The sequence below is a fragment of the Squalius cephalus genome (assembly GCF_949319135.1).
Source record: "Squalius cephalus genome assembly, chromosome: 6".
Lineage (NCBI taxonomy): Eukaryota > Metazoa > Chordata > Actinopteri > Cypriniformes > Leuciscidae > Squalius > Squalius cephalus.
The window spans coordinates 13,804,457-13,817,486 of NC_137127.1; the positions used below are offsets into that span (position 1 = coordinate 13,804,457).

The 13,030-nt window shown below is 39.0% G+C and overlaps 1 protein-coding gene across 1 annotated transcript in view; it reads left to right on the forward strand.

Moving 5' to 3' along the window:
* Nucleotides 1–13,030, forward strand: part of cmip (c-Maf inducing protein) — a 35,037-nt gene that overhangs the window by 19,553 nt on the left and 2,454 nt on the right. The window contains exons 7-19 of the mRNA XM_079873425.1: nucleotides 978–1,058; nucleotides 1,152–1,255; nucleotides 2,282–2,386; nucleotides 3,267–3,638; nucleotides 6,177–6,242; nucleotides 7,652–7,678; nucleotides 8,431–8,479; nucleotides 8,840–8,947; nucleotides 9,049–9,165; nucleotides 10,722–10,862; nucleotides 11,133–11,180; nucleotides 11,308–11,454; nucleotides 12,283–12,388. Of these exons, the coding sequence (XP_079729551.1) occupies nucleotides 978–1,058; nucleotides 1,152–1,255; nucleotides 2,282–2,386; nucleotides 3,267–3,638; nucleotides 6,177–6,242; nucleotides 7,652–7,678; nucleotides 8,431–8,479; nucleotides 8,840–8,947; nucleotides 9,049–9,165; nucleotides 10,722–10,862; nucleotides 11,133–11,180; nucleotides 11,308–11,454; nucleotides 12,283–12,388 (1,471 nt within the window). The remainder of the gene's footprint in view (nucleotides 1–977; nucleotides 1,059–1,151; nucleotides 1,256–2,281; nucleotides 2,387–3,266; nucleotides 3,639–6,176; nucleotides 6,243–7,651; nucleotides 7,679–8,430; nucleotides 8,480–8,839; nucleotides 8,948–9,048; nucleotides 9,166–10,721; nucleotides 10,863–11,132; nucleotides 11,181–11,307; nucleotides 11,455–12,282; nucleotides 12,389–13,030) is intronic.

Sequence of the window (13,030 nt, forward strand, 5' to 3'; positions counted from 1 at the left end):
ACAGATGAGTTCAGTATTGTAAACCTGAAATAGTCGTTTATTTTTTAATCTTTAATTTTTTTACTGTTTAAAATCTTTTGGCTTGTATTCAATACATTTCAAATAAAAGAGAAAACGGTCATAAAGTACCATTCATTTTGTTAAGTATTAAGTATTTAACCCACTAGGATTTTAAAAAAAGGCATTATCAATATTTGTAACAATTTTATTTTGGAAAGAAATTAATACTTACCAAGAACACATAAAATGTATCAAAAGTGATGACCCTAAATGACCATAAATACATTTAGAATATTAAAAAAAATATTTTTCAAATAAATGCTGTTCTTTTGCACTTTTTATTCTGGGGAAAAAAGTAGCATGTTTCCACAAAAACATTAAGCAGCACAACTGTTTTCAGCATTGATAGTAATAAGAAATGTTTCTTGAGCAGCAAATTAGCATATGTGACCCTGGATCACAAAACCAGTCACAAGTAGCACGGGTATATTTGTGGCAATAGCCAACAATACATTGTATGGGTCAAAAAAAAAATTTTTTATTTTATGCCAAAAATCAATAGGATATTTGAAGATATTTTGTACATTTCCTACCGTAAATATATAAAACATTTATTTTTGTGCGTGAATGCAGCACAATCGCAAACATAAATGGACAACTTTAAAGTCGGTTTTTCACAATGTTTCGATATTTTTGCACCCTCAGCTTCCAGATTTTCAAATAGTTGTATCTCAGCCAAATATTGTCCTATGCTAAAAAAATCAATGGGAAGCTTATTTATCCAGTTTTCAGATGATGTATAAACCTCAATGTAAAAAAAAATGACTCATGTGACTGTTTTTGTGGTCCAGGGTCACACATTATAATGATATCGTCTGATATCAACACTTTACCAAGTCATTTTTTAAATGATTCTGACGATTAAGAATAATATATATATTAATCGAGATTGGTTTTTATTGTGTTCCTCTATGCAGCACTGTAGGGAGCGTCCTCGGTCGATGGTGGTGATTGAAGTGTTCACTCCTGTGGTTCAGAGAATCCTCAAACACAACATGGTGGGTGTGCGCACTACGCCAGATGTGCTTTCGAATTCACGCGTCACCGCACCATCATTGACTGACTCTCCTGGTCTTTTCTTCTCGATCCAGGACTTTGGGAAATGCCCCAGACTCCGTCTCTTTACTCAGGAGTATATTTTGGCTCTGAATGAACTAAACGCTGGCATGGAAGTGGTCAAGAAGTTCATTCACAGGTGAGTGATGTTTTTTTTTCCTCCCTTATACAAACACATCACTTTTCCTGCAGACTAGGGATGTGACGGTGAGGGAATTTTCCCACCAGTTAATCGCCATTTGACAACACCGGTAATATTGGGGAGGAGATCTGGGAGACGTTGGAGTTTTTCCATCTTTTTCACCTCGCTAATTAAGCAAAAATAAACTCTGTACGGTTAATATCAACTACCATAGGACTTAACTGAAAACACTCGCTCTGCTCACGCACCATTATGAATTCGCTCACATGTGGACGAATTAGCAGCAATTCTGGGGTGGCTATTGCTTGAATGAGATTTTTCATTATTCTTAATGAAAAACAACTGGAAAAACACAACTAACGCATTGCAGCTTCCCTTTTATAATTGTTTAAATGCCAAATAGGTGCTTTTACATTTCGCTTTGAAACCAAATAAGTCGATAAATTCTTATTTGAGAATAACCTGATAAATTAAGTCGGTCTCCTGCTGCTGATCTGTGCTGCGATTCTCATTTGGCTATTGCTGCATTGAGCAGACATTTTAATTGTAGTGTCTGTTCTCTAACTGAACTAAGTCATTTTTATTACTATTAAAAAAATCTAAACTACAGTGGGGGCAAGTGATGTAACCAGTGTTGTGGCTGAACACCGTGTAACACCGGTAACACCGACTATCGCAGCAAGCCTACTGCAAATAAAACTGTAGTTCAGAAAACATGTGACCTTACCCGATGCAATGCGGCAAGCGATAAAAGCTTGGAATCTTGTTGCATCGCGCCTGGTTAGGACACAATGTTACCTTATCCTGACTCCCCCTCACTTACGTACAAAGAACAGGCCTTCATATGTACACAAACTGTAACGTCCTTTTATCTATCAGACTGTGTCATTTTAATGGTCTGTTTAGGACCAAGCCCTGCGCTTACTTCCTGTTACAGCTTTGTTTTCTTTTAGCTGTCATTCTGTGTGTGTTTGAACACAGGAGCTGTGCTAACCTGACCTTTTCTTACATGTATTATTACAGCATGCACGGTCCCACCGGACAGTGCCCTCATCCTCGGGTTCTCCCCAATCTCGTGGCGGTGTGCCTTGCTGCCATCTACTCTTGCTACGAAGAGTTCATCAACAGGTGCGTCCGATTCACTGGTTTTCCAACCCATGAGATGTGATGTACCCCTGGGACCTGGGCTCAAAACATTTCTCTGAATCATAATTGCCGTCTCAATGGCACCAAATTGTATGTGCCGGTTCTTAAATCGTCTTAAAATACTCGCGCTTTCATTTCCATCTGCTTTTATTGGTCTGTGTCAAACAACAACGACATGGCTGTAGTGACATTTTTGGTCTCCGCTGTCCTGTTTGTGTCGTCACTTTGAGCCTCTGTGTCGCGGTGCACCCACCTGAGAGGAATAAGGAACTATTTTCAAAAGTTTCCATGATTCACAATTACTCAAGAGAGTGAGACAAGTCAAAGCTCACTCCCCAGGCTTCCTTGCACTGCCCCATCTCTGTTTGTTTGTTTTTGTTGCTATCTGTTCTCTCTTTTACTCTCCAATGGCCTTTCGATACATTTCTGTAACTACTGTAAAGTTCATGTCAAAGTTTCATTTGTCCTTCCAGAATCAGATGTCCAATAGTTACTTGTTAGTCAAATAAAGTCAAATACAGTGGCTGTATAGCAAATTAAACACCTGGTGATTTGTGTATGACTGCATGCAAATATGGCAATTTCCATGGAAAGGGCCTAAAACTCTATAATAATAATATTACATTCAAATGTATCAAGGTTTTGTTTTTTTTTTCCTTCAACTAATGGACAGTGAAAGGTGATTGACCTTTAGAAAATGTTGACTGTCAACCAGAGGTTTTCTAGGTAGAATTAGAGGCTTCCTTAAGAAAAATTAAGAAAATCTTACCAACCCTTAACAGTAGTGTGTATATAATACAAATAATAGTTTAAATCATGGAAAGTGGCTTATGTCTTATCTTTTTCTTTCTCTTTCTGTTAGTCGGGACAACTCTCCCAGTCTCAAGGAAATCCGAAACGGTTGTCAGCAGCAAAGTGAGAGAAAACCGCCCATGCCTTTGCGGCTGCTGCGGCCCGAGCCGCCCACGCCACCCCTGACCACCACCCTGTCTCCCCCCCCTGCCCTGCCCCTTTCACCCCCACCTTCCATCGTCAATTCCAGCGAGATCCTAGTAGAGCTGGAGCGCAACAACAACACCACTAACACACTGCGCAAGGCCCCTGCTGAGGGCGACAGCGAGCCCAACCTGATCGACTGTCTGCTGGTCAGCCCTGCGCTCAACGCCCTGTCCATTCAGCTGCCTGCCCACGCCGACAGAGTGCTGGGCTGTTTCGCCCTCATCCTCAAGATGCTGTAAGTATGCCGTCACTGGATCTTTGTTTTATTATTCCGCTCTAATTATACATGTGTCCGTCCAGTCTTAAGATGTTCCTCTAGGCAGTAATGGCTGTCAAACCTGCTCACATGGTAGAGGTAAATGGCCTCATCACAGGACCTCAAATAAATAATGCTAAATTTATTTTATGCTAATTGATGAGCTTGCCAAAGTACATTCTATTGGTAATTTAATTAAGTTAAACTACCTCCTACTAGGGCTGGGCGATATGGAGCAAAAAATATATCTCGATATATTTTGCTGTATCTCGATATACGATATATATCTCGATCTTTACAGGAAAAAGAACCCCCCTAAAACTACTGCAAAAACAAATATGCCAAATACCACAAAGTCTTTTTTATTGAAGTGCAAAGAGGTAGGCAGTTCACATAGGAACAAGTGCTTCTGCAACATTTTTAAATAATATTTTTTTTTTATTCTTTTTTTTTTATAATTAAAACTAACATCATCAAGTATGATATTTTTTTACTTTGAGCAATTCTGGCGCTATAATTGACTCTAGGAGCATATAAAACAAAACAGCTCCTTGGAAAAAATTTAATGTAATATTGTAGTAGTTATAAATAAAGGTTTATTTTAGTTCAGATTAACATTTGAGGCAATTGTATTCATAATGTCAAAATAAAACCGACGTAATGTTACTTGAAGGCATTATAGCCTACTATTCCTGCCATACCTCCATGGTTGCAGTAAGTGTTACTACAGTAAATCCATGGTGAATGTTGCTGATCTGTGGACACTATAGTTCATTCATGGCACAATGTTTCTCCTGGCTTCCACGCGCTGTTTGATCTGTTAATAACGGAGAAATGTGAATGTTTCTCACTAGATCTAGCAGCGATGTTATTACTTCTGTGGCGAATTCAAATGCTTTCTTTACTGGATCTCTTATTAGCGCCGTGTAGTAACAGTGTCGCATGATCACGATTGGCTCGCGCTGCTTTGGTCCAAACTGATAAACGGTCCTTCAGCCACATAATAACGAGCAGTTTCGTTCCGCTTGCATTACGTTTGCCATTTGATGTTGGGCAATGTTGTGGTCGCGCCGGCGTCTCTTACATTATGAGCGCGCTTGCCACGAGCAACGCGCCTACATTTGAAATAACGACATTTTTATAAATATAAACAATATATCGATATATACGATATGTCAAAATCCGTATCGTGTTTAAAAAATATCTCGATATATTTTAAATATCGAGATATCGCCCACCCCTACCTTCTACCAGTTATCTACACTACAAGTTACTAACAAGGAGCTACTACATTGAAGCTTTTTGGGGCATGATCACGTTTAGATAATGATTCGACTATTATGATTTATATATAGACAGGGCTTGACTTTAACTTTTTTGCTCACCAGCCACTGTAGCTTGTGGTTTATTTAATACGGTACTCTAGTACTCTATTTAATACGGAGGCAGCTTTAGATGTGCGCACTTTGGGTGTAAGCACAAAATCTGCGGGAATGAGTAAAATTATGCACAATCCCACCCTGAAATTCAAGCCCTGTAACACTAACTATATTCATCCAGAACAAATGAAACGAGGGAGTGAGGGGAGGCTGGTTTGTGTGTTAACTCACTGTCTGAGAGGTGGGAGAGTGAGAAAGCGCAGCTGGTATCGTCTATCTATTCTATGGAAAATTAGTATTGGAAGCGAACATCCCAGTGCTGCCAAAGCTTCTGAGAGTGCCATTTGGATGAATCTGTAAATCTGTGCTCCGTGCTTTCCTCTTAATAACAAAATAAACATGCAACAAAAATGACTGCGGTGAGAAAACAGCAGTTAAGAAAGCACCTGATCTGAAGCTCTGCAATTCGACACCCCAGTCAAGTTATGTCACGTTTATTTATATAACACTTTATACAATATATTGCTATAAAGCAAGCAGCTTTACAGTATTAAACATGAAGAAGCATTGCTAGTATCACTTTCAATTAGAATTACAGCTTCAATTTCTTCTATAAAGCAGCTCTCTAGTATGTTCATGTTTTACTCGCATCTGACCTTGATGGACTAATCTGAAGAAAGGAACCGCAGAACATTTCCACGTTAAAGAAGGCGTAGCCTCAGCGCACAACTACCTATTGTGTAAACAATACGCTATTTTAAAAACAGCTTGCACTGAAAAATGTAGTGTAGCAATGCTACTTTTAGTTAGTTACTCTTTAACACTGCTAATCGTCCCACGTGGTGTATAAATGATCATTTCGGTATATAAAAAAGCAGACTCCACTATAATCACAGGGAGGAGTGACCATAAACCTGTCTGCGTATTTATAACAGATTCATTGAACGGAATCCATTTTTAGCCTCCTTTTACCTCCTTTATCTGATTTTATTGTGAACCATCCGGTTGCAGATCACAGCAGGGCCAAAGAGGTTTCAGCTTATACTGGCCAATCTTACATAAGGTTCTTATTTTCTCCACTTCTCGCTCTTCCTGCCTCTGAATCTCTAATTTCTCCTCTGGCCTTTTCTCTCTGCAGATCGGACTACGATGACTGGAGACCAGCACTGGCCAGCCTGCTTCAACCCATCCCCTTCCCGAAAGAGTAAGGGCATTTACTCCCTTCCCATCCTGCTCACAGTTGCTTTCTTTGTAATTGGCTGCGTGACGTCTGTTTTAACTCTTAACTAGGGCCACACAATTAGAAATTGAAATTGAATAGATAATACTGAAAACAATTATAGCTGCTGCAATTTAGCTCCACTTCCATCGCGTTTATGTTTCTATTTACTGTAGAACTTGTTTTTTGCACACCATTGCAGTGGCGAATTGGATCAGAATTTGATTAAATTACTCTATAGGCCCGCAGTAACAGCAACTAATGAGCACATTTTAGCCAGTGTGATCAAGACTGCATCATCTGACACTCAAAAAGATGAAGAAAAGTTACCACACAGCACACTCAATGCTTGATTAGTGTATAATTGATTCAAATTTTTAATAAGAATTTGTTTTTTATGCTCCAAAGAACACCTATGCAAAGTTTAAAATGCATATTGCACTAATGTTCAAAAGTTTGGGGTCAGTAAGCATTTTATTATTATTTTTTTATTATTGTTTTAATTAACAAGGATGCATTTCAAATAAATGCTGTTATTTTCAGCTTTATAATCCTGAAAAGAAATTATCATGATTTCCACAAAATATCAAGCAGCAAAACTATTTTCAACATTGATAATAATAACAAATGATTCTTGAGAATGATTTCTGATGGATCATGTGACACTGAAGACTGGAGTTAATGACTGCTGAATTCAGCTTTGCCACAGAAAACAGAAATGACAGAAATAACTAAATACAGAAACCATCTATTTTACATTGTAACAGTATTTCACAATGTTGCTATTTTAACTGTATTTTTGGGTAAATGAATGCAGCCTTTTTTTCTTCGTTAAAAAAACGTAAAAACGTCTCGACCTCAAAGTTTTGGACGGTAGTGTATGTACAATATGAATTCATGTTTTGAGTGTGTAGCCTACATAACGATACCAGGGGCTCTCTGTGTACGTGCAGGGGAGAGCACTGACGTGGGCGAGCAGCAGCAGGGCTCTGCAGTGGGATTGTGGGTATTGGGTGAGGCGTTTCGGGTCCTTTGTGGCTCCTGTAATTGGCCCTGCAGGACAGAGCACATCATTACAGGTCTTCTGCAGAGCCCTGCAGTTGCCACAGGTGGGGGGCTCACCTGCGCTCGTACGCCACGCCGAGCTTTCAGCCTTCATTAGAACACAACAGCATCCCAGAGCTCACATGCAAAACATTTGATGAAGTCCTCCCAGACACACATGCACAACACTTTAGATGACTTGAAATTGTATCATTGAGCGTGTTAAGGCAAGCACGCCTACATGTAGACTCAGAAAGCAACTTGTGTAATTATGTGGAATGACGACACCCTCTCTTTTTGTGTACCTGAGTCGAGTCAATGTTTTTCTCTTTTTGCTCTCTCCTCTCCAGGGCCCTTGCACATGCCAAATTTACAAAGTAAGTGACATTACCCTCCTACTGTATACAGAACTATTTAGAGAGATGCTTAAATAAGGCTTTAAGATGTGAAATGTCAGTGACTAGCAATCTGGTTTGTTAAAGTGATAGTTCACTCAAAAATGAAAACTCGCCTTCATGTCGTTTTCATTTTTCTTCAAAAAGTTCTTCAAAATATCTTCCGTAATGTTCCGCTGGGAAAAAAAAGTAACAGGTTTGGAACGACATGAGGGTGAGTAAATGATGATGGAATTTTCATTTTTTTAATTCATTCTTTTAGGGGTTTGAGTCATTATGATACTTAATGGGATAGTTTATACAAAAATAAAAATTCAGTCATCATTTTCTCACCCTTATTTCATTTCAAACCCACATGACTTTCTTTGTTCTGTGGAAAAAAAAGGAGATGTTTTTAAAAGTGTCCTGCCCAATCATGTTGAGTCTGTCAAAATCTAAACAACACAAATGCACCATAAAAGATTTCTGAATCCATACTACAGCTTTTGAGGAAAACACACTTTGTCATTATTCACTGAAAATGTTGACATCTTCACTTGCTCTTTTTAAAATTAACCCATTTTTATTATACATTTATGGTGCTTTTGCATCTTTTTGAAGCTTCCGGTCCTTTTTCATTGTAATTGCATGGGAAAGGGCAATCTATTGTGAGAAAAAGTAATACAGGTTTGTTATAATTGTTTTCGGCAATTTTTGTCATCTAACAGATCTGATGTTTTTTATTTTTGTAACAGAGAGCTGAAATATGTCATTCAGAGGTTTGCTGAAGATCCCAGACAAGAGGTGAGACAGGAAACGGTTGTTTGCAGAAAGGGTGTTGTTTAGTTTACAGATTCAGTCGAATGCTTACACTGTAAAAAGAAATGTTGCTGCAATTAGTTATAACAACTTAAAATGTGTTTAGAATACTGAGATATCCAATTTAATTAAACTAAACTAAACTAAAGTTAACTGCACTTAATATTTTAAGTCAAGCACAAACATTTTTTCAGTTGAAGCAACACATTATTTCTTATTCTAATATTGAATTTTAAGTTGTGATAAATAATCATAGTAATACTTTTTTAAAGTGTACTTAATATTTCCACTATAGGCTTAGTAATGGTTTGTAAATGCATGTGTGTGTGTGTGTGTTTCTCACAGGTCCACTCCTGTTTGCTCAGCGTGCGCTCTGGTAAAGACGGGTGGTTCCAGCTCTACAGTCCAGGAGGCGTAGCTTGTGATGATGACGGAGAGTTGTTCGCTAGCATGGTATGAAAGTGTTTGTTTTGAAATACGAGATGTCTCATTTAGTTTAGTCTTTGTTCTGCCACTATATCTACTTTAATGTTTGATGTTGTTCGTCCTCACAGGTCCACATCCTCATGGGCTCCTGCTACAAGACGAAGAAATTTCTACTGTCGCTGGCTGAAAATAAACTGGGACCCTGCATGCTCTTGGCCCTGCGGGGGAACCAGACCATGGTGGAGGTACAAATCACTAACTGTTGCTTTAAGATTAAATGAATTAAGATACCCACCTAAGTAACACATTTTTGGCATCATGAACGGTTCAACCCAAAGGCTCCTCAAAAACAGTAGACTGCTAGCATCTAAAACCTAAGCTGTGTTCGAAATCGCCTCCTATACCCTCATTTTATTGCACTAATATAGTCAATGAATAAAAACGAGTGAGCGAATTCGAAGCCTGAAGGGCAGCCGCTTTTACATCGTTTCTGATTGCTGTTTAATAATTAATTAAAACTTAGCAAACTGGCAGCTACAGTAGTAAGATGTGTTCGGCACAACCCTCACAGTGCATTATGGGTATTTTCTTGCCGTTGAGTGTACATCAGTTGTACACTTGTTACGGTGCAATATATGATTAAATGAGTGCACTCGATAACGTCCACTATGGTTTCGGACTCCACTACAAATGGCTGTACCCTATTTAAAGGTATAGGGGCTGATTTTGGACACAGTTTTGCTAGTCTCAGCTTTACAGGACAATGACCAAAGATCGCCCACAGTCTGTTCACTGACCGGTTTTATCTGATTGGCAAGCATTATGCAACTTCCTGAGAAACAAAGTTGTGTTTACAAGGTACTAATGAATGCTTCTGAGGAAGAAATAACAACTAGGCTCAGTAAACAAGATGTCCATGTGCAGAATTATATATTCTGCTTTAAATCATCTATATTTTAATGCAGACAGAAGTTTTTTCTCTCTTTTTTTGCGTAAACTGTTGCAGTTGTGTTTTTTTCCCTCAGCCATTTGTTGTTGTAGTATGATCCATTTCAGTTAAGCTCGCCCATAAACAACATGAAAAAAACAAAATAAACGGTAGTTGATCACTTAAAGTCTTAAGTTGGCAGTTCTAGACCAGAGTAAACAGTAAAGTGGACCAGTTAGTCGACACTCTGATTACATTGTGGCCAACGATGTATCCAGGAACACAACATTGCATGTATCCTTTGTGTATTTGGCAATCCCAGAATGCATTGCAATGATTAAAGTCTAGCTGATATTTTACAGTTTCATCCGATATTTGTATGCGCTGTTTTATTAGAGTTTCCACTTGCTAGTTTAACAATGTTCAGACGTCAAATTCCACTGGAATCAACGGCGAGCGATATGGTGTGGTCACATTTACCGTCGCTTTACAAATTTTCGCGAGTGAAATCCAGTTGTTTCAGTAGGAATCCACACAATTGGGAACTTTGCGTGAGATTTTTGGCGAAACATTTCCCTGCGTGGATTTCGCAACTGGTTCACACGAATTTGTTGTGTTGCCCAACAAATTGACTTCTGTGATACATACATTGCTACGGTATTGACAGTAGACAAAATACCTTTTTGCCTGCAAAATTTCTCTGAAGTTTTAGACCTTTAGACAAATGTGTCACATTAGGAACAGTTTCTGCAGCACATGACTTCTGGAAAGTGGCCGTTAAGGGTTGTTGCCCCTTATCTGTGAAGAGTTCAAAAACTCCATAGAAACCTGCATGTAGGATAAAACATTCATCCCTGTGTTTCTGCCATGCAGATCTTGTGTTTGATGCTGGAGTATAACATCATAGAGAACAAGGACACTCAGCTACAAATCATCTCCACCCTGGAGAGCACCCAGGTCGGTCTGCGTATGTACGAGCAGCTGTGCGACAGGCAGAGGGAGCTTAAAGAACTGGTGAGTGCACAAACCAATTTCACAAATCAACACCGAGATATTTTCACCGCCACGTGCAGATTTCGATAACACAGTGGCCCAGTCATTGAGCAGTCATTGCTGCCTTCACAGGCCGAGCTCTGACTGTTGGTTTAACGCAGTGCTCCCATTAACAGAAAGACAGAAGTGACCCATTTACGAACTTCCTACGTATACAGTGCTGACTCTCAAGCGCCACCTGTTGTTTGAACTGAAAACTGCAGAACTAGTAATATCTTTCTCTCTGTTTAGCAAAGAAAAGGAGGTCCTACTCGACTCACTCTGCCCTCTAAATCTACGGTGAGTGTGTGTTTGTGTAAGTTACAATGCGTGTATGTGCTTGCATCCATGCTGTTGTTTTCTTAGTGAAAAACAGGACCATAAATTCTTTCTCAAGGCTTTTTTCCCCTCGTATTTTTTACTCTAGGATGCTGACTTGGCTCGTCTGCTGAGCTCCGGTTCCTTCGGCAATCTGGAGAACCTCAGCTTGGCGTTCACCAACGTCACCAGTGCCTGCGCCGAACAGCTCATCAAACTGCCGTCCCTCAAACAGCTCAACCTGTGGTCCACCCAGGTCTCTGTTTACTTATGCTCATTCCACAGTCCAATAGTTCCAGAGAATCTCCACTATTGTATAACAGTCTAGCAAATGTGCTCTTGAACAAGGAGCTGTGTGAGTTTAGAATCGGGAAGCACTATCCCAATGCTTTGTAAATGCAGTTCAGAAGTCTCTTATGCACACCAAGGCTTCATTTATTTGTTCAAAAAACAGTAAAAACTATTTCTGTGATGAAGCTGAATTTTCTGTAGCCATTACTCCAGTCTTCTTCAGTCACATGATCCTTCAGAAATCATTCTAATATGTTGATTTGCTGCTGAAGAAACATTTCTTATTATTCTCAATGTTGAAAACAATTGTGCTGCCTAATATTTTTGTGGAAACGATGATACATTTTGGTCAGGATTCTTTGATGAATTGAAAGTTCAAAAGAACAGCATTACATTATAATACTGGTATCAGGGCCAGATTTATGCATAGGCATTTTAGGCACGTGCCCATGCTCGCACGTCCAGGAGGGCCCAATTACTGAGGAGAAATAATATTTTTTAAATTATTATTATCTCACTCTAATGCTAAAACGCTGCAAGACAACTACTATCTAAATTAACAAAATTTTAAATATTGTTGCTGTCAGGCAGAAACCTTGTATCTCCATATTTGAATCTTTTTTTTTTTCCCTTCATAAATCATTACTCGGTCACCCTTTATGTCTGTCTGTGGGTTTTGCAAATATTTAACCAATGAAAGAGCTTATGACTAAACCTCGTAACTCCATTGGCTCCTCAAACTGTTGGTAAAACATCATAACTCATTGACTTTTTCGTTTTTTCTCTTTTTCAGTTTGGAGATGCAGGGCTCCGTCTGCTCTCAGAGCATCTGGCCTGTCTGCAGGTTTTGAACTTGTGTGAGACTCCAGTCACGGACGCTGGCTTGCTCTCCCTCAGCTGTAAGAGCGCATTACACACACCTTATATCCAGCTACCTTCATTCTGAACTGTTAAAAAACAGCTGCTGCTGAATTGAAGAGTCCAAAAGATGAAAATCCTGTCATGAATTACTTGCCCTCATGTCATTCCAGACCAGTATGACTTACTTTCTTAAGAAAAAAATAAGAACACAATGTCCGAGCTTCTGTTTTTCATATGTAGTTACAAAAAGTGGATGGTGATTTATACCGTCAAGCTCCAAAGTATCATAAAATGTGACTCATGCACTCTAGTCCAAGTCTTCTGAAACCACAGTCATTGTTCGCAGATAATTTTCCTCTCTGCCGTAGATCTCAAATGTCATTTGCTGTAGTGTTTTTAATTTTGCCACGTCACGTAACACGCACAAGAACCAGTGGGTTTTCAGACATGCTGTTATGCCTGGCCACAATTTGACCACAAGTACAAATGAGATTTAATAGAAGAAGATCATCAGCTTTCAAATTTCAGTCGGGTCCTTTCACTTTACCCAGTTTTTTTTGTTTGTTTTGCGTAGACATATAAACCATCATCTATTTTTGTTGTATGGGTCTAAGAATCCGTGTAAATGACAGCATTTACATTTTTCTATCCATTTAACAAATGCAGAAAACAAAAAAAAA